The 25,493-nt window shown below is 43.5% G+C and overlaps 1 protein-coding gene across 7 annotated transcripts in view; it reads left to right on the forward strand.

Moving 5' to 3' along the window:
* Positions 1-25,493, forward strand: part of TSPAN18 (tetraspanin 18) — a 192,730-nt gene that overhangs the window by 153,337 nt on the left and 13,900 nt on the right. For all 7 annotated transcript variants that reach the window (XM_088057289.1, XM_088057290.1, XM_005522412.3 and 4 more), the window contains 4 exons: positions 12,793-12,882; positions 18,534-18,625; positions 19,393-19,587; positions 24,773-24,847. In XM_088057289.1, coding sequence (XP_087913415.1) covers positions 18,563-18,625; positions 19,393-19,587; positions 24,773-24,847 — 333 coding nt within the window. In that variant the 5' untranslated portion in view covers positions 12,793-12,882; positions 18,534-18,562. The remainder of the gene's footprint in view (positions 1-12,792; positions 12,883-18,533; positions 18,626-19,392; positions 19,588-24,772; positions 24,848-25,493) is intronic.

Here is a 25,493-nt window from a genome sequence, read left to right on the forward strand (position 1 = left end):
GGGTGCAGTGTGTTCTTAAGAGAAAAGCCATAAAAGAGTTACCCCAGCTTTCCAGCTTGGTGGCTTTCTCATTTTTCCTGAAGCAGTTCCAAGCATGAGCACATCTGTGTTTGTCCCAGGTGTCACATTTGCCCTTTTGCAGAAAGTGCCCACTGTGGGTGCCTGCCCAGGATCCTACACTCACACCTGGGGCTCATCTGGGGGTGGCACAAGGCACTTGGCACTGGGGCTGACTGGGAAGTCGGTCTCAACTCATCTTTACCTGGAGGGTGAGGTGGGGAAAGGTTAGTAGACTTTGATTTTAGGCTGTTGTTTGGGGTATTTTCTTAGTATTTCTATCTATTTTTCCAATTGTGTTATTACAAGAGCCTTTTCCATTTTGTGGTGGTCACAGAATCTGCTCAGCTTTGTAATGAATACTACTTTCTTTAATATGTAAAGTAATGCCTTCACAGATCAGACCTATGTGGACCTTTTCATAGTAGCCATGTAAAGCCTAAAATGCCTGTATTTAAAACAGTGGAGCAAAAAGGCTTTGGTAAGAGGCTGATGGTATTTTTCTTCAGAGTTTGGAGCATGCTTATTGATTTAGGAGCCCTTGTACATAGTATGAAGTGGACAGATGCTAAAAAACCTTGTCCTTTGTTATGCAGGGCTGCTAATTGAACTTTTAGCTGCACAGTTGAAGTAGCAATATCCCCTACTGCAATATGGCTTACTCCAGTTTTTGGGAAAGAAGAAATTTTTTTCTGGTGTTTCTCCATTTATATCTTTTAACAAAAAGGATAGATACATCATCTTTACAAAGGAGAAAAGCACCCACATTATCAAGTTTCTATTAAATTGCTCACTAAGCCTTCAGGTACAGCAGGAAAGACACTGATGCTGTAAAGGAAACAGAGTCATGACAAATCATTTTATTTCAGCTAGAAAAATGTGTCCTTGCTTGGAGCAGAAGCTGCTTCCCTGATGAGGCCATGGTCTGCTTGTGTGGTTGGGAAAATGAAACACAGTCTGTCTGGAGATATTGTCAAACCCATCGAGGTTAAGCACCCTTTGCCCCAGGCAAATTCCCTGGTTTATATGAGTCACTGCAGCTAGGCTGTAAAATGCAGGTCTCCAAGCAAAGCTGGGGTAATAACCACAGGTGGTAACTTAAAGCTGCCTTCATGAACTAAATCCTGCATTTTCAGTCCTTAAGAAATGAATGTGTAAAGTACACTCCTCCCTATCTTGCCTATGACTCATAAATGTATCATACTTCTTGAAGCAGATATTGAAAGTCTTCAGCCAAAACCTTGCACATCTGTGCCTTAATTAAAATCAGTTTATTTTGTAGGTTAATAACTTATACCATAACCACTAGTGTAAGAATTTTTTTTTTATTAAATGGCTGAATGAGATCTGACATTACAGGAATATCCCATCCTAGAATGATTTTTTTTTTTTTTAAATCTCTGGACCAAATAATGGCCCAGCTGAAAGGACTAATTTCAGATTCACTGAACCAATAGCAAAGTTTAAGTAGTGAGAAAATCATTATTCTGGATGTTTGGTATAGATTTAGCAGTATTTCATTAATTTACAGAAATTAATTCCCTAGGCTGGTACTGATTGGCTGTAGTTATCTGGTCACCTCTGACTACATTTTTTTATCAGAAGGATATCCTGGCTTTCACTCCAAAATGCTTTGGAGTCACCTGATTCATTTGTAATCTTCCCAGGATAGCAGGGAAAGCAGCAGATAAGTATTAGCTGAGATACCTGAGCAGTGTGACCCTGGGATAATGGAAAGATAGCATATTATATGGGATGTCATGTCACCAAAAAATGAATTTTAGGAGCTGGTATTTCATACAGGGTATGTAAAGTGCTTAAATGCAAGCTTACTTGGCACTTGCTTTTGTTCTCTCCTTCTTTTTGACTCACAGATTTGTTTGGATGCTTCTGAGCAAAATCAGATTTTCTAAATGACAGCTCCTATGCAAAAATCAGATGACAAAAAAGATTAATATGGTATGAGATATATGGCGAGATAACAATGTCAACACTGTGCATTGCAGACAAGAGGAAAACTTAGGAAATAAAAGGTAAAATAGAGCCTCTCAAAATTTGAAGCAGGATGATGAAGAGAAATACAGACAAGCTCCTACTTGGAGGAGAGGAGGGGGCAGAGGTTCAGTCAGGGCAAGGTGAGCCCATGTTTGCTTCAGCAGCTGCAAAACTTTGGGGAGAGGGTGCACATCTCTGTGTGCTCAGTCTTCTGGCATTCAAGGGGCTGAAAGAGGAGAACTTGGCTCTGCTGATGAGGTGTGCCCAGCTCCAGTGAACAGCAGCATTGAAACAGCAAAACTGGTGAAGGACAAACCAAGTCAAAGCTATTCTGCAGGGTTTGCCACAGTGGGCCAGCATTGTCACCTGCTCTCCCCTCGCCCATGGGGAGCGTGCAGGCTCAGAGAGGGAGCGCAGCCTATCAAAATGATAGATCCCTAAGCACATCTCCTGCCTCTCATATTTTTCTGTGCATCTCTGGTACTTCATCTTCCATCTCATCAGAGCCATGCTGCACTCACCTCTAGAGCACCTGGGTGCACGGCATGAAAGGATGGAGGTTAGGGATGGGCTCTGAGCTGGAGCAGGCTGGTGCAAATAAACAGCAACAGAAATACTGGAGGGCAAATTTACATGAATGCATCCTGTGTCCAGATTAATGTGCTTCTTCCAAAAGATATAAGAACAAACCTGTTTTTCCAAGCCATGCACGTTGGTGATCCTTTACTGAGGAAAGTTTTGCATTGCAGCTTTTCTGCTATGAGTGTGAGATTATTGGAAGTGCCTGCTTCAAATTCCTGATTGACACTGTGCTGACTGGAAAGCTTTAGTTCCTGAGGTACTTCTGAAGGAACTACATTTTCCAAAAATATCCCTACATCCAGTCCCTTGCCTTATTAGCAGCTGGGGCCTCCATGATGCTGATCCTTGATCCCAAATGCCCTGAAGACTCTGATGTCTCTTCTGGCCCCCTGCAAGAGCTGGTTCACACTGTTGTCAGGGAGGGTGGTGTGTGGGCTGTGGTGCTGAGCGTGGAGTTTCAAAGTGCACTGAGTTGGCAGTGGCCCTTTTGCAACCAGGATGCTCTTCCCCTCCCAAGCACAGCCCCTGTGATCCAGCCTCTCCCTGTCTGGGGCCCTGCTTGGTGTGGGACCTCAGCTGTGTTGTGGACAGTGCCCACTTTTAAGATTACAAAGCTTGCTGTGTCTTCATCAGAAGATCACTGACTTGGGATTCTCCTAGTGAGAAATTTCCTGGTGTGAACCTGTAGAGGAAACTTAAAGGGGCTGTTTGTTTGGGGACTGCAGGAGTACATTTTTGGAGACATCAGCTCTAAATGGATATTTCTATGGTTTTGAGCACATTGTTGAGAGGAATGTGGAGTACAAACCATCTGACATTTTTTGGCCCATATGAAGGACCCCACCTGGGGTTTTTGTACTTGAACAGTTTTAAAAAATACTGGCAGTCACTGAAAATACTTGTTTTCATCTAAAAATGACAATATTTTGAATACTGTCTTCTGGGTAAGTTTTTCCCTGTTTTCAGCACAAGCAGCCTGGCACTCATAGGATACCAAACTAAATCTCTGGAACTCCATGGGTGGCACATAAGTGTTGCTGTTAATTATATTAAATACAGAGGGTGGGGGAGGATGATGAACACCAGCTTGAAATGACTTGCTAATGTCTGTGAGTTTCTGTGAGAGATATTAGTAGAACTGGAACTATAAAAGTGGTTTGAGCACTAGGCAGGAGACCACAAAAGCTGCCCAGGACACTTCCTGGGTATCCTGGAGCAAAGCCACATCAGCTTTATAAAGGACACAACTTCATAAAGGGCTTTCAGACTAATGTGGAAAGCAATCTAAAGCTCAAATGGTATTAATGTTCTGATGCAAGGTGGTTTGTGCATCAGACATAAGGAATGGTAACCACAAATCTTGTAATGAAATTTGTCATAAAATTTATTGTCAAATGTATTTTCATGGCAAGACTCCACAGTGTTTTCAGAAAGATTATTCTCCCCGTGCTGACAGCAGGGATGGGAGAAGAAGCTGTTAAATGTTGTGTTCCTTGAGACAGCTTTTCTTGTCCTTTATGCAGAGCAGCTCTGCAGCCTAACTGGGAGATTGTCCCCAAAGTGTTGCCCCTCCATGCTCAGGACAGCTTGAACATCCTGTTGTTTCCTATATTTTCTCGACCTTAATCTGGACTGCCTTGGCTCTTTGATCTGCAAACCTAATTTCAGTACTTTTAAAATATGGGGGTTTTAGCTGAAATGCAACATTTCTTTCAAATTGCATGCTGACCAAGAAAAGAGACATAGAAAAGAGACATAGAATGTGGATATAGTGAGCTCCAACCACTGAAAACTGGTGTGATTTTGCATTCAGAATTCAGCCCCATCAGGACTATGAACCTGTGCAGTTGTGTTCCTCATAAGGGGTCTGGTTTTGTTGTCCTTCCTAAGAAGGTTGCCTAGACTTTCAAAATCAGAATTGCCAGGTTGGGTCAGACTGTGTTTGTGCTTCTTTTGGGTGGGAAGAGGAAAGTGCTTATCAGTCCATCTACAAATTGGTTTCTGTACTGATTTAAGGCCATGGCATCAGCTTGTGCCTTCATCACTTGCTGATGCATTTGTAATTATTCCAGCCCTTCTGATTTGAATTAGAAAAGGTTTCATGTCTTCAGTTTGTAAGTCCTGACTTCCAGTGAGTAAAATAGAAGTGAAGGCTGAGTAAAGCGACCAGAGTATTTCCATAGTCAAATTTGCTGCTTTAGTTTTGAGAGAGTCCTTAGCATGCCCTGTGAGTGCATGCCAGTTTTTATGTGCATGTATGATTGATGGTGCTCCAGGTTTTGCCCCAGGCTATACCCAGGCCTCTTGCAAGCTATGCTGGCAGTGAAGTTTCCAGTGCTGCTCTAATGTGTTATTTAGATTACAATAGAGCTGAAAACCTGCTTCACAATCAGAGACACAATCCTTTCCCCCCCAAAGCTCACAAACCTTAAAACAAAGACTGCCTGGGGAGACTCTCTGGCACTGTATTAAATATCCTTGACGAGAAAAGGTTTCTTACATTGTGGCCTTCCTAATAGGCACCGTGGGTAGTATCAACACAAAGATATCTGTATTACATGGTTTGACCTGCTTTAACCTCAGCCAGTCTCCTGGAGATTTAGAAAATATCTGTTCCATACAAAGGTCTTGGCTTTCAGGCAAAGTAGAAGCGGTTTGTTTAGAGTCCCAGCTTTGTGAGAGGAGATGTTATACTTCTTGTGGGTGAAAGTCACCCCACTGAGGCTGTCTGAAAGCCTCTGGATCCATGTCATCAGCACGTAAGCTGCTGATTTTGTTTGCAAAAATAAATTACTCCCCAAGTCTCTCCACTTAAGACTTCTACTTCTGCACTGTGCTCGGGGAATAGGGATATTTTGGGAGAGAGGGTATATTGTTCGTAGTGTTTCCTTTAGGGGAAAAAAGGTACGGTCTTTTAACTTTTAGCTGTTGTGGAATGCTTGATCAAATCTTAATGAAAACTAGAACCCCAATTTTGCAGGTTTTCACATCCTTTGATTCCCCCTCCCTTGCCCTCCCTAGGAGAAGTTTAAGTCTGTCAGCAATATAAGTGGGATTTAGATCAAGCCCCGAGCAGTGAAGTGCTAAGGAGATTTCCATAAGGTTATTTGGTTCCCCTCCCACATGTGGAAGGCTGAGGTTGTGCAGGGGGGAGCGCTATAGGTGGTGTGGAAGCGAGTTCTCCCCCAGTGGCACCTCAGCAATGTAAAGCTCCTGTCTCCTCAGGTCTCCCCAGCTTCGGGTCCCCCTGTTTCCCAGTTTCCCTGGCGTGTGAAGCCCCCAGAGCCCAGCGCGGGGTGTGCAGCCGTGTCTCGGGGGCTGTGTGAGCCACGCCGTGCTGGTGGCAGGGCCCTGGTGGGTGCAGCAAGGACGGCTCCTCCATGAGAGCCGCACACAGGGCTGTCCGTGCTGCTGCGGGAGCACAGCTGGGGCCTCGGCGGAGGAAATTTAATCAGGCACCTTTTATTTCTTAATTTCTACAAGAGCTGAAGCTGCTTGCCTGGGCTGAAGGGCTGCCAGGCTCCCTGTGTGTGATGCTGGGAGAGGTGGCTGTGTTGCTATGGCACTGGAGGTGTCTCCAAACCCCGCTGCTCTGGCAGCTGAGCCGGCTCCCAGCAGCATGTCCTAATTGCGGCTGTGCAGCAACAAAACAAATATTCGGAGATTTCCATAAAGGCTGTAATCAAAGGAGCATCCCTTGCTTTTTAATATGTGCTGAATGGGTTCATTTGTAAGCTTATTACGACTTCAGAGAGAGAAGCTATTAGGATGATCATTAGCTGCCTGTGCAAATAACAAGGGAAACCGTGGCATGTTCCAGAAGAACCCCTTTTTAAAGGTCTGCATTTTCAAATGCATTAACAATAACCAGCCACGCTCTCTTTCATGTTTCCCATGCCATGAGTAAGGACAAAAGAGAAAGGAGAAGGGGACGGTGAACTGCATGCTTTCAAAACAAGTTCAGATGGAGAGAAAAATTAGGTGTTAAGAGAGCAGCAAACTCACTAGCATGACATTGTGTGTATTGATGCAGTAGCTGTTATCCACTGGGAAAGCAAAAGCAGCTGGGAGCCAGCCTTGGAGTCTTGGCTCATATCTCACTTAGTCCCTCTACTCCTGTCATCTGTGTATGAATTGTGCTTGGGGTCTTTTGTCTGCCTGGAACCCGATGGTTGCCGGAGCACTTAGATGAAATGTCTTACAGAGGAAGAGAGAACATTTAGAAACACGTATGCCAAGATTATGGGAAGTCATTAACTTCCATTTATTTTCCTGCAGAACATCTGAAGCCCTCTTGTGCGCTGTGGCCATGGATCTCTCTCTTAATCTGAAATCAAAAATACATGTAGCAAAAGATGTTGAATGGTTGAGTGTTCATACCTTAATTGGGACAGGTGTGGTTTAGATCAGTCACATTTACCTTTCAAACCACATTAGCTGCAATTTTATGTGTTAGAGTAAGTTAAAGGTGCTGATTACAGTGAAACTCAGTTTAGATTTGCACATGAAATATTTATGAGATGTGCATCAGTTTGACTATAAGCAGGGTAACTTAGAAGAGAGGTCTGCCTCTCTTCCCTAGGCCATTTGTCACACCTTTTGCTGCATTCAAGCTTTCCTGCACATATCACACCTATAGCTTGTGAAATGTGTGTATTTCCTATCATATCCTATTGTGTTTTGAATCCCTAATGCTTTGGGATACATTGTTATTCTTCTCTCAAAAACATTTAACACAGAACCAGAAACAGATAAATAATGTCACTTCTCAGATTTCCAGAAATATTATTTTCTGGGTTATTTAGTATTACTGAGATCCCTCATTTAAGATCTGCTTTTCTTACAGGCTCTTTTTCCTAACCTTTGCTTTTCTAGACTGACTAAACCTGACTAAACTGTTTTGTGTTTATATCTGTGTAGGCTGTTACCTTGAACAGAGAATTTGATAGTTTTCTGGGGTTTTGGAGGGGTTCTGTCTGGTTTTGGTTTGGTGGGGGAGTTTGTGTCTTTTTGTTGTTGTTATTTTCTTTTTTTTCTTTTTTTTTGGTACAATAGTCAATGCATTCAAAGTTCTGTTTGGGATTTCTTTTTAAAAAGGAATTCTAGTTATTAGTCCCCCAGTTAAATGATCCTAAATAGTGGGTTAGTTTTTCCACACCTCTGCCTTATGAGAAAACACTGGGAATAAACACAATAAAAATAAGTTAACCTATCGATCTGCAGCAACATTCTGCATTGGAACAGATGGCACAAGCAGAGATTTCAGATTTCTTTGCCCATGGCCCCTTGCCTTTGCCTCTGCTCAGGCAGTCATGGCTTCTTTTCCTTGCTAAGGCCATCAACGTCATCACCTTTTTGATAAGACAAAGCCCTGTGGCTTATAGTAACCCCTTTGGTAACATCCTCACCTTAAAATAATTTTTATTTTAAAATAATAGAATAAATTTTAAAATAATATAATAATAATTTTAAAATAATTTTTCTCCTCTGCCTTGTTTCCCTGAAGCCCGCAAAGTACCAGGAAAATTCTTAAAATATTGAAAATGGTGGTCTGAGGAGGACAAGGTTGCCACAGCAACTGCCCAGTGTTCCTGAGATTCATTCCTGCATCTCAAAACCATCACAAATGCCACAAACTGCTGAGGCGCTTGCTGCAAGCAAAGCAGGGCCGTAGGAAAAGGGAACAGAGATAAGAGCACAGAGGCTGTGGTAAAGGTGAGATGTGTCAGGCTCAGGGAGAGAGTGGCAGGCATTTAGCCTTCGTGTTAAATCCCCTCAGCGTCTGGAATGCCGTGCGAGCGTATGGAGTGTTTCAACACGTGACAGTGTCTGACATGACACTGGATAATGTCACTTGGCTTGTGCTGCAACTCCACCATCCACTCAGGAGGGTGACATTTATTCCATCCGGAAGGGAAATACTGTCAGAAACGGGAGGCCGAAGTTAGCTGCCTCCCTTTGGATTTGCTAAATAACAGCTTTCTGGGACGGAAGGTGCCTGGCAAAGACTGCAACTCGTCAGCCAGAAGTGATCAGCTTTTTCATGGGTTTGGGACTGGTCTCAGTATGGACTAGTGAGCAGAGAGCTATATTGGGGGTTAGGAGGTTTAGCACATCCATTCCTCTTTTAGCCCTGGTTTACTCATCTAATAAACAAAATTAATGTTGCTATATTATCAGCACACATAATCTCTGGGTCATCTGTTTAGAATGGCAGACAATCGGTACCATATGGCTCCGTTGTACTGCAGTTAACACACGGGAGAATACACCTGTGAGCTATCTGAGGGCTTTCTTTAAAAAAAAAAAACCCAGAACTTAAAAGAATTGCAGGCTATCAGATGTTCTGGTTCTGTAAGCAGGATCTTCTTTTCTGAGACAGACAGCTTGTGCTTGTGTGTGAGAAGCTGTACGAAAGAGCCAGATGTGATTACCTATGGAACTTTCCTTGGGAAGGGGCCAAAGTGAGCAAGCAGTTCGTGTTTCCAACAGTGCAGTGTGCACATTTGCACCAGCTGAAACGGAGTGCTCCGTGGCCTGAAGCCGTGCTGGCACTTCAAACACATAATCTAGCACTTTTCAAAACGTTACAGCATGTAGAATTGGTTCTGCTCTGGGACTTCTGAATTTCCATTCTGAATGTCTGTGCGCGTGTGGGAGATTTTACCTCCATATGATCTCATGTATTCTATGCACACATTGTGCAAAGTTGCAAATATAAAACAGAAGGTAAGAGTATTGATATGAAAATTTAGGGGGTTCAGTCCAGCCGTCTTTTTCCTCCTGTGTCAGACTGATGTGCTCTAACACACACAGACTTTTGGTGGCAGAAATGTGTTCCTAAAAGTAATCAGGATGAGATGGGACCCAGTTGCTCTGCTTGTGTTGGAAACTTAGGGTAGTTTTGGAGGCATTTAAACACTGTCACAAGCCTCATATGCTTTTAGTGTTACAAAAGCCAATCAGGTTACTGTTTGAAGGTATAAGATGCCCCTAAGGGCTTTGCTCACTCAACTGTACTGAGGAATTAAATGCTCAGAGGCAGTGCAACAGCCTCATGCAAGGCCAGGCAGTCATCGCTGGTAAATGGGCCCGTGTTACAGTGACATTAGCATTTTAATGCAACTAAAAAGGAGGTAGATTGACTGTAATTTAGTATCCAGTTGCATGGCCTTGTGCAGGTCCCCTCCTGGCTGCTCCACAGGGGCCGATTACAGTTACCCAGTGCACTTTGGGGTCTAATTGGATTTACGTGCAGTAATGTAGTTGTGTCATCGCAGCGATTCTGCTGCACAAGTGCTACGAAATTCCAGAACAGTTAGTTATTTATGTAGGAGCAATAGTTACAGGATAACACACGGCGCTGACAGCTTGTGCCGAGGTCCAGTTCTGAATCAAAAAGTGTTTCACCTTTTTTCTGAAGCCACTGCAAGGGGATGGAATTATTCTGATCTGGCTTCCGCAGAGATGTTTCTCCTCACCCTTCACTGTGAAAGCACTGACCTGGCATAAGATCCAGCAGGACATGGCTCTCATCTTCAGCTGCTCCTTTGTTTGAACATATGGGCTGGCATGTGTTTAAGTGTCTCTCCACCCTGCAAATGTGGTGAGCACAGGGGACTGGCAGTAGCTAGAAGCCCTTGTGAAACATGACAGTTTTAAGGGGTTCATCTGGTGGCCCTTCCTGTTCTATTAAACAGGCTGGATTTCTCACAAAGACAGGCCTTGCTTCTCCATCCTGCACACTCCATTAATTTCTTGTTTCACTTGCTGCCTGTTGTCTGCTTCAACCCCTCTCTGTCCCATCCCTCTTTGCTCTGGAGCTCCAGCTGCCTTTCTTGCAGCATGATACCAGCAGGAGACACGTGTTTAGCTGCTTCTCCTCCATCAAAGCTGGCTCCTCAATGGGCAGCAATGTCAGTGTGAAGAGAAGCCAATGCCAAGCGAGCAGAGTTGATGTGGTGGCTGTGGACGATGTGCCAGCCACAGCTGGCCAGCCCAAGGATGAGGCTTAGCCTCAGCTGCTGCTCCAGCTCCCACTGTGTTTCCCCAGAGACTGTAATTAAAGGCATCAGCTTGCTGGAGTCACAATTGGGCATGGTGGGTTTGCACTTTGTGCAGTTTGCACTAATGACAAAATCGTAGCTATTAACCAAAGAGAATCTGTTTGGCAGGGACTTCCTCCCCTTTAAGGCAACAGCCAGGTGGAACATTGCTGCTGTTGGGCACTAAATGCAGCCTTTCGTCCCTTCTGACACAGTACCTGCTGGTACCTACTGAAGCATTTAAACTTTTCTTCTCTGGGTGCTGTAATTTCTTTAAAATATTGTGACTTTTGATGGATAAAAAAAAATAAAATTCCTCTCCCACACAGACCTCTGAGGGCTTGTGGGAATGTAATTATATGCACACACAGTAGGAGCAGGAATCCTATCATTCTGGTTATTTTCTTAATGATAGGTTTATACAGCACAGTGTCATACCTGCTTAAAAGTTAGAACCATCTATCCCAAGACAGTGGCATCACAGGGTAGGACAACCAGAGAAATTGTCTCAATCACACTTGCAAAACACAGGATGAAGCATGTGAAGCCAGAGCACTGGGCTCTGACTGCCAAACAGGGGCTCTCTGCTGTCAGGCACTGCCCCACGTCCTAGATGTCTTCAGTCCTGCTGAACCCGCTGCAGCCATCTCCCAGGCAGTCACACAGCACCTCTGAACTTTGGCACTGGTGGAAAAGCTGTGCTGACCCGGAGCAGCCCTTGTACCCAGCGCTGTAAAGCAGGGCAGCTCAGCCACTGCTCGGCTCATGCCTTCAGCACTTCACAGCAGAGACACATGGATTGGCAAGAGATTTTGTACCGCCCAGACTGCAAAGGGGAACTCACCTCTGTTCTTCATCTAGAGGTGTGGGTTTGCAGTGGCAGAGGAAGGACATTAAATGTGAGGGATTAATGCAAAACAAAAGATCTATGAATATTCATTGTATGTTTTATATTGTAACAGTTTCAGCCACCTTGAAACTAATTCTTTGCTGCCTGCCAACAACAACCAATAGTCTTTTATTCACCTAAATCCTAATGGTGGGCAGTTTTCAAAGGTACATTAACAAATGTTTGTGGGAAACATGTTAAATATATCCACCCCAGAAATCATGGTGAAATGTTGGCAGTGAGAAAGCAGGGAGAGACCCAGGTGACTTATCTGGTGCCTCACAGGGAAGTGGCAGCTCCATCAAAGCTGTGAGTGTGCCAAAACCATTTTTGAAGGGTGAGTGAGTGAGTTACAGTGCTGAGCCCTATGTGGATATTGGACTCTTATGGCATGGGGTGCTCTTTGGAGGGTTAAAGACTGCCTCTTCCCCACAGGCCCTGCAATATGGGGTTGGGGCTGTGTCAGATAGGTGGAAAAAGCAACCTAGGAGTGGGTGCCCTGAGAAAGCAAGTCAAACATGCGTCTGTAGTCTCACCTCCCCTTTGCCTAGTCAAAGGCTGTCATTAGCATTGTGTGGACAGAAATTAAAACTTACTGAGAAAATTGTGATTGTTACCTTGAGGACAGGGGCAGTCTGCACCTGAATCCCTCTGCCTGCACCCATATATCTCATGCTTTTGGGTGGACAGGGCTGTGGCTTTGCTGTCCCTCTCTGTTGTTGCTTCCCAGGCAGCAATAGTGAGGCAGAGGGAGAGGAAATAGTTTGCTCAACTTGGTGTGACAGCTGGCTGGAAGAACGAGGGACAGCACCCAGGCTGGGCTTCCCAAAGATGCATTCCATTTTCCTTCCTGCCTTTTCCATTTTCCCAGTAAATGGGCTGTAAAGTCACAGCAGATTAAAGTTTGTCTAAACCTCCTATAAAATATTGAAGGTGCAGCTGGTATTAATCTAGTCCTCCTGTGGTATGAAGTGCATGTGTAATGGGACTATAGATTTACGTGTGGTCTGTGGGCATTTAAAACACCCCAAAGATTGTTAAAGAGATTCTGAATTGAATCCCTCACTGGGTATTAAAGGCTCTTCATTAGTGCTAATGTACACTAAATTAAGGTGGCAATTAGATTGAGCACGTACATCAGGGTGGTGTGTTTTAATAAATTGTGTATTTAACATAATTGCATTTTATTGACTTCTTCAGTAATTCTGTATTTTTCTCTTACAGGACAAGCTTGGATAGAAGGAGATACATGGGACACACAGACAATTAAACACTGGAAGAGACACTGTGCTTCAAGTCCCGAGATTAGTAAAGGTGAGTGCTGTTACTGGCTTGCTCTTTCTGTGTGCCAGGTACTTTCTCTGTATCTCTGTTGGGGCAGCTTAAGGGTAGCTATGGTGTGCTGGAGGTGGTGAGAAATACACAGCTCATCTGCCACTGTGTCGCCAGTAAGGCACTGCAGAAAGTCATCCTTCCTTATGAAACTCCTTATGAAACTGCCCCTAATCTGTGTTGTATCTAGAGGAGCAGACTGTGCAAAAATAATGCTCTGAGAGGATTTTCTGGAAGGCCCTTCCTGTTAAATAAGTTCTCTTAGGAGATCCCACCACTTTGGTGTCGAGTTGAGTACTGTTGGCAGATAGTGAGCACAGCATTCCCCTTATGGGAGGTGTACCTGGGAAGGAAGGCGAGCGTGCTGAGCCAGGTCTCCATGCCTGCAGGCCAGAGGCTGGCCTGCCACATTGCTGGGGAGGGCACACAATGGAGCAATGCCAAGTGGTGGGGATCCTCTGCCACTGGTGCAGCTTAGAGCTTCAGGGATGCTTCCAGTGACATCTTATCTGGGACAGCCTCTAGAAATCAACACATTTACTTGAAAGAGAATCTAGTCCATATTTTCTAATGCCTTTAAAGGCACTGGTTCTGGAGAACTTCAAACGCATGTTCTGCTTTTACTTGGTACATTGTGTATGGCTATGAAGGTAGGTGTGAGTTGGCATCATTTCCTGCTCAAGCCACAGACTAATATTTTGTAGGAAGTACTGCAGAACTGGTTCTTAAGTTTTAGAGGAAACAACAGTTCAGCATCAGTTCAGTGGACAAGTTCTTCATGCATGTTGACAGCAAGGAGGTATTTATGTTGAAAGAAGATCGTGTGATAGAAGAGCAGTGACTGAAAAAGTGATTTGCATGAGGGCAAGATGTCCTTTAGACATCTCTCTCAATCTCAGTTTTTCTGTGTTTTCTATCAAGTATTTAAGACGGGGAGACTGTGATGAGCAATCAGCCAGTCTGTCTGAATTTCTAGAGTGAAACACGAATTGTCTGCAGTGACCTGTTAGGGATGGGCAAGGAAAATGGGTCACACACTTGTTTTCAGTAGAGGATAGGAGTGATAAAATACAGAAGCTGTGAGGATTGAGACTGGTGAAGATAAGGTGCTCCTGACAGTTCTGATAGACTGGCACATCCGTGAGATGCTCTTGTTTCATTTGCCACCAGGTAACTTGGAGACACCTTGGGCAGCTGTTTTGAAAAGTGTTTTTACCAAGTGGAGTTGTCAAACACTGGAAGAGGTGTCCAGGGACACTGAGTAATCTCAGTCCTTGGAGATATTGAAAACTTAACTCAGCAGCATGACTCTAAGCAGCATGCTCTGATTTTGAAGTTGGATCACATTTGGAATTGGCTCAGGTTGGAAGCAGTGGGTGCTTGTACTCAGTGACATCCAGAGGTCCTGTCCAACCTAAGTTTTTCAGTGATTCCTTCTTCAAAGCAAAGGTAAAGAAGTAATCTAAGTGAATCCATGGGTTTCAATCCAGTGTTAAACAGATATGGGGGTTGAGGGAAATGTCAGTCGCAGCAAAGAGAAAATTGGAGGCCTTTTGGAGGGGTGTGGTTGGGCAGCTGCCTCTAGAAATGTGAAGTTCAAGGCAGCTGCAAGGCATGCAAAGCAAATGACAGAAGGAAGGAAGTGGCTGGAGAACAAAATAATGCATTGCCTTAAACAACTAGACTGTATTCCTAACTGATTACAGCAGCTGGGCTGTGTTTCCTGGCTACATTGCTGGTGACTTTTACCCTCCCCATCCCTTTGCAAGATAAAATTCATGGGGGATACAGAGGAGAGAGAAATGTAGAATAATGTGCCTAAGAAGAAGCTGAACATTTATAGCTACGTTTGAGACAAAAACAAATGCATCTCATATGTCTCACAGGTCTGAGATGGGACAAGCCAGGGAGAGCATCTGTCAGCCGCTGTCTTCTGCAGTTCTAATGCTTGCTTAGCATTAAATGTCTCCTGCAGAGAAGAGTTTAATCTCTCACAGATTTGGGGCCTGGAGGAGGGGAGTGAAGGTATTTTTAAAAGGTGGATTAAGACATACGCATTCAGTTTGTATCACACTTGTATCAGCGTGTAGTAGGAGTAACTCAGATAATTTGCTCTTTGTGTGTATGGCTTAAAAAGAAAAGTAGAAGGAAAGCCCATCTCTGTGGGCCAGGATGTCCTTTATTGTCAGTTATTAGCCAAGAAGCCTGTCATCAGGGACTCCAGGTACATTCAGCTAATTAGCAAGGCAGGAGTTGGCACAAATGCATTCATAATTACATTATTTGTAAGTCATATTATTTGCATTTTGCTTGCCTTGTCTGTAAACAGCATGACTTACATACTCTTCAAAGTCTGGAGCAGCACTGCAAATATGAGCTAGATGGTATTATCTGCTAGGGTGCCCAAGCTCTGACACCAAACAGTTTTAAGTGCCTCATAAGAGGTCAGATCATGCTTTTGGATGATTTCCCACTTTAATCAGTGCAATCACATGATCCATATGGTGGCCTTGCATGAGGTGTTTGGAAATCCGGGTACCCAACAGAAAATGGGTTGTGTGTGTTGTGCTAATACCTGTGTGTCTCTACAAGTTCTAAGTTCCACCAGTGCAACAGCTGCTCAGAGCTCGTGTTTCTCAGATCAGGTCAGTGGGTTGGCATTTTCTGGAAGCTTGCATTGGCTTCTTCTGATGTGGAAACTCTGATATGGTTTGTTCTTGGCTTTACCAGCCCAGACCTCACATTATTGCCCCTGAGTTCCATTTGCACATCTTGAGAGGAAGAAGTTTGGAATCTGATTGCCCCAGCAGGTGTGGTCTCAATTTGAAGCACAGCACTATGAGTAAGGTTGCATTTAGTTATTGTTTTGCTGTGTGAAGTGTAGGGGGTTTAGGAATTACAAATCTGAGCCCTGTACCACTGCTGGGGACAGGTTCTTGCCCAAGCAAAGGGAGCCCTTGTTTGTCAAAGGTGAGTGTGCATGTGTTTGTGCTACTCCCAGCTTATTGTGACGGGCTGGTTCTTCCAGAGAGTAAAGTTTTCAGATCTGATTGCTCAATGGATTTACAGTCTCCCTTCCCTACTTATGCCTGGAAAACATTTTAACATCCTGAGTGGATGGGCAGGCAGGAGAGATGCAAAGAATCATAGCCTTTGTTTGTCTTTGAAAATAAAAGTAGACCTGTATTCAGCTGATGTAAATCGGAGCAGTTCCAAGGGAGCTTGCTCACCTTACAGGGGAAGCAGTCCCAGATATGGAAAGGAAAGTAAGGCAGGAATGTGATCCATCAACACTACAAAGCAGCAGGACAGTGTTAGGCTTAGGAGCTGCTGCTTCTTGGACCACAGGCATTGTTTGTCATGCAGGTGACTTTAGTGGGGTGTGTGAATTAAATATAGTGTCACGACAAGGCTAAACTGGTTTGGGTTTTGTTCTTTTTGTTTTGTTTTTTTTTACAAAGTCTACTATAATTGGATCACATAGGTGGGTGCTCAAGGCACCAGGACTTTGAAATTTCTGAGATAACTTTAAGACTTTGGCTAATATACTAGATTTAGCCATCCTTTGTTTCATTGGAGCATGAATTTTTAGTGTGATGATGGGAACAGCTAGGTGACACTAACTCTGGGACTCTTTGAAATCCCAGTACCCTGTTGATTTGTCTGTATTTTCATATCCCTCTCTAGTGTCCAATTCATGTGTTAGTAGAGCTGAAGGCTCACCTTTCCCATGAAACTGAAGAATTCCCTGCCAAGCTCCTTAGCCTTCTGGACTTCAAGATCCCTTTTCTCTGTCAGATTTGCAGACGTGGCTTTAAACAGTGTCAGGAAGCTGTGGGTGTTTCCTGCAGGCCCACATCAGAGCTCTGCACCCTTCCCCATCTCCTGCAATCACCCTCTTGTCTTTGAATCTCTCTGGGCAGAACAATCAGGGGTATAAGAAAATAAACTTTGTAAAGAAAAAATATTGCCCTCGTTCTCAGGTTTGTGTTTCTCCAGAAGCAAGGTGGATCTTCTCAGGATTCCTCTGGCAAAGGGGGTTCCCTGGGCAGTACCCAGCCAGCAGAGGCACACTGTTATCCTGCCCCACGTACAGGTAGCTTCAGGGGGAAAGCAATTGATTGTCCACATGAGCTTCTGTGTCACACCATTTGTGTGTTTTGTCACAAAGAAGGAATTGATTTGATTTTAAATCAAGTGAAAGCAGTAGACCAAACACACACTGTGTAACAAAAATCTGGCTCTTACCTCAGGCAGCCCCGTGCTGGGAGCTCTGCAGGCCATGGGTTTCCTCAGCTCCTTGGCTAAAGCAGAGCGGTTCCTATGGTCACAGAGGAAAGCACCTCGTGAGGCTCTGGAGCACTCACAGATTTTGTGGTTTAACAAAAACAATGGAGTGAAAGGCAGTTCTATTTCTGGCCTGGTGAAAATCTTGGATAATGTCAGGGTTTTTTCTTTTAAGTGAATTAAATGGACTTTGCTAACATAGCATATCATTAGACACACACCTGTTAGGGGATGGCAATTGCAGTTGAGAAAGGGAACGAGGTGCATTAAGGAGCATGTGGGCTTTGGGAAGGCTCCTCTGGGGAGCCAAGCAAACTTGTGCCTCTGTGTCTGCAAATTTATAGCTCCATCTGTGCACAGTGCCATGACTGCATTGTTTCAGTGGAAGTTTTACTATTTCATGTATTTATTTGTCCGTCCCTCTAGGGTACTTGGTGATATACTGGCATATTTGGACACATAGTCATTTCATTAAACAGCAAGCAGGAACTTTCCTCCAGTGTAGCCTAACCTGGTCAGGATTTATTGCTGCTCTTCCTAGAAGCACTGGCCAGGCAGTTTGTTGTCTAATTCAGACACTGAGTTTCAGAACTGGTTAAGGTTCCTTAGCATTTTTTCCTGGCCTCAAAAACTTTCCAACGTTGATCCAAGGGTTCATCTTGCAAAAGAGCTATGCAGGGTGGGACGTAGAGCAGCAGGATTTCACTGGCACAGGAACATCTCCCACTGCATAGCAGGCAGGTGCTGTGCCCCAGGCTGAGTAAATATGTGAGGATGTCCTTCTTGGGCCCTGCCATATCCATGCACTGCTGTCATTCCAAGACCAAATGTCTACAAGTTTCCCTGAAGCTGTTGTCCCTGTTTGTGTGGTGTTCATTCTGTAGAGGAAGCTTGTATGAAGACAAGTGTCCCAAATGCTTTTTGTGTGTCTTCCAACTGGGCACAGCTTGTTCTGGCTCCTGTTTCAATATGACCTTTTCTCAGCATGAAATAGACAGGTACATTCAGTGATTCTTAGACTTGACAAGCTTTAAGGAGTGGGGAAAGAAAATTCCTTCGTGTGCAGAGGGATATTTTTTCCTCAATATCTCACTCTGCAAGTAAAGTTAGACCTTTCCTCTCCTGCAACCTTCCCCTTCACTTCTGTGTTCGCCTTCAGACCTTAAAGAATGCAAGGGGACCAAGCAGCAATCATTATCTCTTAGCAGCCTCTGCTATGTTCCCTGTTCAGGTAAGACAATGTAATGAACTCCACAGGGTCTTGGGGGAAATACAAATAGATTGGAGACAGGATTGTGTCATTCCAATAAAAATGAGTGTGCTAAGAAAGTGCTGTTGTTTTGCAGGAGGAATTGGACAAAGGACCCTGAAGACCATGGAGGGAGACTGTCTGAGCTGCATGAAATACCTGATGTTTCTTTTCAATTTCTTTATATTTGTAAGTATTTGGAATTCAGTTTTTTTTCTGGATCTCCCTGTTTCCAGCAGCCTGCTGTTGCCCAGCAGGGTAGGCTATAGTGTGGTAAAGCTGCCACAATACAGCATATCTCCTCTGCTCTGCAATAGCAATCACTGAGCATTTTGCAGCATCCAAAGATGCTCAGACATTCAGCAAGGCAGCACAGTGGTCACTGCTGTCTGAGTTATTGCTGTCCTTGACAGAGGAAACCACAGGGAAAGATGTAACTAATGGTGCACCTGGTTCATCCATGAACCAGGCAGAAGGAATTGTTTTCTAGTCCTGAGTGCCCTGCTGAGGTTTTCACTCAGAAGCAGTAATTTTCCAGCCACATGTGGAGTAATTCTCAGCTGGTTCTGTTTTTGAAAAGAAGGGTGGGAGTGCCCAGCCACCCTGGTCTCTGTGGCAGGTATGGTTCATGTGAGCCCCTTCACTGGGCTGTCCCCTACAGATGTGGCAGCAGATCAACACTGTCTTTCAGCAGTACAGAGGGAGTACACAGCTGGTAGAGCGATGTGTCAGGAAAGAAAGGTGCTTTTGCTGCAAATGATTCATTTATTGAACAAGAGATACTAAGAGCAGCATGTCAGAAGTCACCTGCAGAGCAGAGAATACATGCCTTGGAGAAACACAAATTCTCCAAATTAACATCTTTGATCAAAAGATAGCAATACATGCAGTTTTTCTGCAGCAGTTATTCTGTGCTGACCTGTCTCCCTCTCTCTCCTGTCCTTGTGCTGTGACAGCTGGGAGGAGCATGCCTGCTGGGACTCGGAATCTGGGTCATTGTGGATCCCACAGGTTTTCGAGAGATAGTGGCTGCCAACCCCCTGCTCTTCACGGGAGCCTACATCATGCTGGCCATGGGAGCAATGCTCTTCCTGCTGGGCTTCCTCGGCTGCTGTGGTGCCATCCGTGAGAACAAATGCCTCCTGCTATTTGTAAGTGCCCTTGCAATTTCTGCTGGCCTCATGGTGCTTCCTGTATGGATGACTGCAGAGGTGATGCTGGGATAATTACAGGAACGAGTGTCTGTTGTTGTAGCTGTTATTCCTTCAGATGATAGGTAGGCTTAGGATACTTTTACAGACTGCTAGAAATAGAGATAATTTGCTTTTTCACCTATATAGATTTGAGTCCAGTCTAAGAGTGTATTTTGACCTTTTTAAGTTTTCATTCTCATTGACCCCGTTTGGTTGTTTGATATTTTTCTACATTTATAAAGTGACCAAAAATGGTCCTTTCTTGGCTACTCAAAACCCACTGTTCCCCTTGTAGATTCATTCCTCAGGGACTCACAACAAAGGAGGGAACACTGGAGCACAGCCCCTGTGCAAGGGAGCCCCCCCATGCCAGCAGAAATGCCCAGCCCAGAGCTGCATCATAGCACAGCGTAGTCACTGCTGTCACTGCTGCTCTCAGCAGCTGGTCACTCCCTGACACAGCCCACTCTGCTCCTAAAATGAACCAGACTTGTTACCTTTGGATAAATTTTCCCCTGAAGGATGGGTTAAACTTCAGCCCATGGTGTTCATCAATAATTACAAAGAGCTAAAATAAATCACTTTTCCCCTTGCCCCCCACTCCTCCCAAGTTCTGATACTAAAGGATGTCCAGCCATTATCTCCCACTGGAAGGCATTGCCAATTATGTATTGAAAGACAAAGACCATTCCTTTTATTTTTCTTTTTTATTTTGTGAAATGTGATCTTCTGCTTCTCCTCACGGGCCTGTTGGTACTTTGGGTTTGTTGTGGGTTTTGCTTTGGTTTTTTGTTTTTTGGTTTTTTTCTTTTTTTTAAATCTCTATCTTACTGTATTTTGTTAGGATAGTGTCTTGCACAGATGCTTCATGGTTCAAAAAAGGCTAGTCTCTAACTTTAAAGAGGACAGGAAAGTCCTCTTTCTTGAATGCAAACCCATCTTTTCCTAGAGTGTGGCTTCACTGAGATAAATTCTCTCCAGCCCCTGGCTCCTGTATGCCCACGTATTGAGTTCACAGCCTGCAAATGAGAGCCCTTTTGGGGAAGCCACTCTGGGTTTGATTTTTAGTGATTCATGTCAGAAGTAAATCAGAAAAACAAATGTATCACCTGTGAAGTCTGCGGAGATCTGCCCAGAGGAACCTAATGAAATGGAAAGGATGAGACCCAATGAGCCTGAATTTACTTCAAAGCCTGTCCTTGTCAGATTACGAAACTAAAAGTGAAGTTTGTTGAGAAATGTTTTTATGAGTGAATGGGAGAATAATATTTTCACTCTGCTGCATACAAACTGGTGACCTGGCTGGAGAAAGGGAGCTCTGGGCCATGCTCTTTCCTGATTTAACATAATTTTTAGCTTTGAATGTTTTTCCATGTGTTTTAATTATACTCCAGTACACTCAATTTTGTGGTTATTACTTTTCTTACTCCTAGAGATAGTTCTGCTGCTATATTTATTTACCTTTATTATTATTTTATTTTGAATAAAATGTCAGAAAAAGACAAGCTGGAAGTAATGCCCTAGACTAGGGGAAACTCTAAAAGTAATTACAGGATAAGGAATTGTTCATTTTGGTCAGTCAGATCTTCAAGGGATTTTTGTTTCAACACCAACTTGTGTGTGAACAGCCAGCCATCTCATGTGCAGCAGTGTGAATCACTTGGATGAAGACCTGTGCTGATACCAAGGGAGAAGAAATATGTTTCCAACTTCTTTTTTTGGGGCCACACCAGCTGATGTTAAAATCAGCTTATCTTAAAACATCTGTGAAACCCGAAGTCTGATAGGAGTAAGTTTTAGACATTGAATAGGCAAAAGATTCATGACTGCATGCCAGAGAGACTGGGAACACTTGCAAAACAGAGAGTGTAAGTCTTCGTGGAGGTGGTACCTGGGGAGAAGTTGCTAGATCAAATCAAGTCCACTTACAAAGTTGTTAAAGAATTGATGAGCCAGAGAGCTGCTTGAGTGAGATTTCACCGTGATGCATAATGTATGCCTGAAGCTTTTAGTCCAAATGTAAACAGAAGATAGAAAGGACAAGACAGATGCATATTCTCTAGGCTCTGGTTTCAGTGTTTGCAAGGATTTTTATCTTTCATTAATCTGCTTGTCTTTTGGTAAAAAATAACCCTGTCACTATGGAACCTAACATGTTGCATTAAGCACAGGGCTGTGAAGCAGTTCTAGATTTCCTTGCATTTGGACCTAGCTCACAAAAAAAAAAGAACAAATGGTGGCCTGCGAATGAGACATTGAATAACTTGTCCTGAGGGTCCTCTGAGTGCAAAACACCACTGTAAAAATCAGAACCCAAAGTACTGTTGAACACACAATGTTGCACCAGGGCACTGAATTCAGCTTTGTTAAAAGAGCCCATGTTACCTTCATTTGGCTTAGTTTCAAATGCAGACATCCTGTTTTGCACTCCTGCAAAATGGATGTAGTAGCCCCTCAAACTTCTCAGCATGAAAATGCAGGTCCTTTGAATTAAAGTCAGTTGATGGTCTTTTTGGAACAGCAGTTCTGAAACCAGAACATTGGATGAGTTATGAAAAATAAACATGGAGCATTAATTTGTGTAAATTTCTGATAGACCACTTCTGTGAAAACTCCTGTAACCATCATCTGGAGCTGAGGCAAAATTTTTCACCACTGTGAGAGAGCCTAATTCTCAGGATGTTCACCTTGGATGTGGGGAATATCTGTGTTCAAATGTCAAGTATCAAGCTCGAATTTGAATGTGAGGTTACTGTGTCCCATGCATTTTCCAGCTGGCTCCTTTGTGCTCTCACATATCAGTAATTAATTTAATTTTTGGAAGGAAAACACATTAGGCAGATTTTTACTCTCCTTCAAATGCAGAATGGGAGCAAGTTCTGAAACACTGATGATCCATCTTTTTCTCATCAACCTTAATGGCTGCTTGTGGGTTTTTTCCTACTGTAACTTACAAATCTGTAATGCAGAGTGCACAATATAAGTGTAAATCAGTTTGGGAATGATAATGAAGCTTATCACAGATAATCTGGGAATGACTGCTTCCACTTCTGCACAGACCTGTGCTGGAGCTCGGGTGAACATATGCCCCCCAGTAATCAGTAAATGAAATGCAATTAGCAGGGTGATGGGATTAATCACTTGATCACCACCTTAGACCTCAGTGACTATGCTGAGATCCCTTGATGGATGATGATGTGAATTTGCAAAGCGTAGTTCATTCTCATCACTTGTTCTTTGCCCTCCTGTGGTGAAATTAAAACAGTCTCTGAGCAGGAAAAAAAGAAGCCACACAGAATACTCCAGCAGTAAGAATAAATTAGAGTTGTTCAGCAAAATCAAGCAACAGCATGCTGTTAAAAACCAAAATCCGTGCTCATCTGACTTGTTTTGTTATTGGCTCCTTTTCTTTTGTTTCCACTGCAGAAGTAGGAAGACAAATGTGATAGGGTGGTACATGTGCTTTTCCAGTGGGGAGAAATCACTTACAGCTCTGATAATTGACAATGAAACAACATTTTGCCCATTATAAGCAGATATTTTGAATTCTCTCTCCATCACTGAATGCACAGCCTTTCAGACACTGTTTTTAAATCGTTGCTTGGGGATCACAATAATACTTCTGGCTCTGTCTGCCTGTTTTCTGTTTCAGAAAGACCTATAAACTTCTCACACAGACACACAAAAAAATCCAGACTTCTCTTGTGTTTATTTTTACTTGTTGCTTCATCTACCTTCATTGGTAACATGTACCAAGTTTATTATCCTCTGCATGATGTGGTCTTACAGGGTTCCCTATTCACTTTTGCCTGTCTCACACAATGCCAAAATCTGAGTTAATGTCTTAACATTTACTAAGTTCTGTAAAATAATCTCAAAGTCTGTGGGCAAATTTTTGGGCTCTTTGAATTTTAGCCAGGCTGATTGAAATGGTAATTTCTCTTTATGGCAATAAGAATGTAAAAAATGTCCACCTAGTTCAGATTTATGGTTACTCAAATCCATGATTTTGTCTACAAGAATGGAAGTAAATGCCATTTTGGGAGAGAGTGTAAATCTAGCCACTTTATGTTCCATTCCTATAGCTATTCCTCAGCACCAACATTTGTTGTTTTAAGGATGTTAAAGGGTATATCCCTGTCTGTTCTTTTTACTGTTTCGTAATGACTGAAGCAGCACCAAATTAGCATGAGGCATCAGTGTCACTGAGAACTGGTCACAAGAACAGGCAGAATTTGAAGTGGAAGCCTGGAGGAGTCCCATCACCCATCCTGGGCTGGAAACACTCCCGAGTATCTGAGCGCTCTGGGTAGACAAGGTCTCAGGAACGGCACCCTCACAGCAGGATGTCAGTCCCTGGGGATGAGACCTCTTAAGTGCATCTGATTTACTTCTGTGGGGTGGGGAATGAAGGCACAGTGGATCACTCAAGCTTGGAAACCTCACCAAAACAAGGTGCCTTTGGTAAGACTGAAAACCAAACTTTCAGACTGAAGCAACAGAAGGTTGCAAAGGCAACAGGATATAGTTCCAGCTTAGATTGAACAGCCATGTACCTCTCTGTTTTGCTTTCCTTCCCTTTTCCTAAAATTATGATGACATAAATGTAAGAGTTTTACTTCAACCTGGAGGTCAGTCCATTTTAGGTCACAGGTATAAATATTTGAGGGTATTTCCCACTTCCTCTTTCCACACAAAATAAGCTGTGATTATATTACAGTAAAATTGTGTTGTTTGTATTGTGCTCAGGGCTGTGTGTGCATTTACATGTGATACCTATACTTGTGTCTGGACAGTTTAACCTGTGTGAGCATGTCCACAGTTCTGTAACTTTTCCACCAAAGCAGGTTTTACTGTTTTGATCTGGTTTATCAGGGGATACTAGGGGTTCTGTAACCTTATACGCTTTTACTCATGAGAACCAGGCAAAAGTGTCACAAACTCCCATGTCCTGTTATGAGGTCAGAGAGGGAATGTGTGCTTCAACTGACTCTCTCATACGGTTTCTTAATTGTCAGGGGGAAAGAAAAGTCTCCTTAGTTACTTCTTTCCATGTGTTTGGTGATTAGCAAAACCCTGTATTCCTGCTACCTATTGTACACATTTAATGCTATGTTTGTGGTTTTTGTCTTCTCTCTTCCAGTTCTTCATGTTTATTTTGTTAATCTTCCTGGCAGAGCTTTCAGCTGCAATCCTGGCATTTATATTCAGAGAAAACGTAAGTATCCGATGGTGGGCAAACTCTGGACCCCAGTGGGGTTATACAGAGCTGGAGCAGGGTGTTAGACGGTGGCTGAATTCTGTACAGTGACTGTTTCAAATATCAGCAAACCTCGTTCGTTACTGGCTTGCCTGCAGAACTGCCAGCATGTCACGGAATGCTAACTAACCTGGCTAGTGCAGGATGGAGAGTTTATGGGGACACACTTATTCCTGAAGTTTTTAGAGTCTTTTAAAGTCTTCCTGACTCTCCTGCAGCCAAACCAGCTGCACATTCCATCAGAGAGAAGTTTTATAACAAAATCACACTATGATTAAAAGCAACTATGTTCCTTTTTCAATATAACACGTGTTTAATATTAATAGTTGAAAACTCCTGTTTTCCAGACAGAGACAATGCTTGCTCTGCAGTGCAAAAAATCTCTTACGAATCTTCTAATCATATTCATTCTTGATCTTCCATGTTCTGCTGCTCACCAGACTCCTACCAGTGCTTGTAAGATATCCCCCCTGACCCACCCTAAGCAAATCTCCTCCCACTTATTGCCCTGCTTAGTTTCATCCTTCTGTCCAAAGCTTCATATGATGTAGCCTTTCTCTATTCTTTTGCAATGAATATTATATGGCCATCATCCCTCCCGTGA

The sequence above is a fragment of the Pseudopodoces humilis genome, chromosome 7 (assembly GCF_049639895.1).
Source record: "Pseudopodoces humilis isolate 2021_Gansu_Grassland_sample_001 chromosome 7, ASM4963989v1, whole genome shotgun sequence".
NCBI lineage: Eukaryota > Metazoa > Chordata > Aves > Passeriformes > Paridae > Pseudopodoces > Pseudopodoces humilis.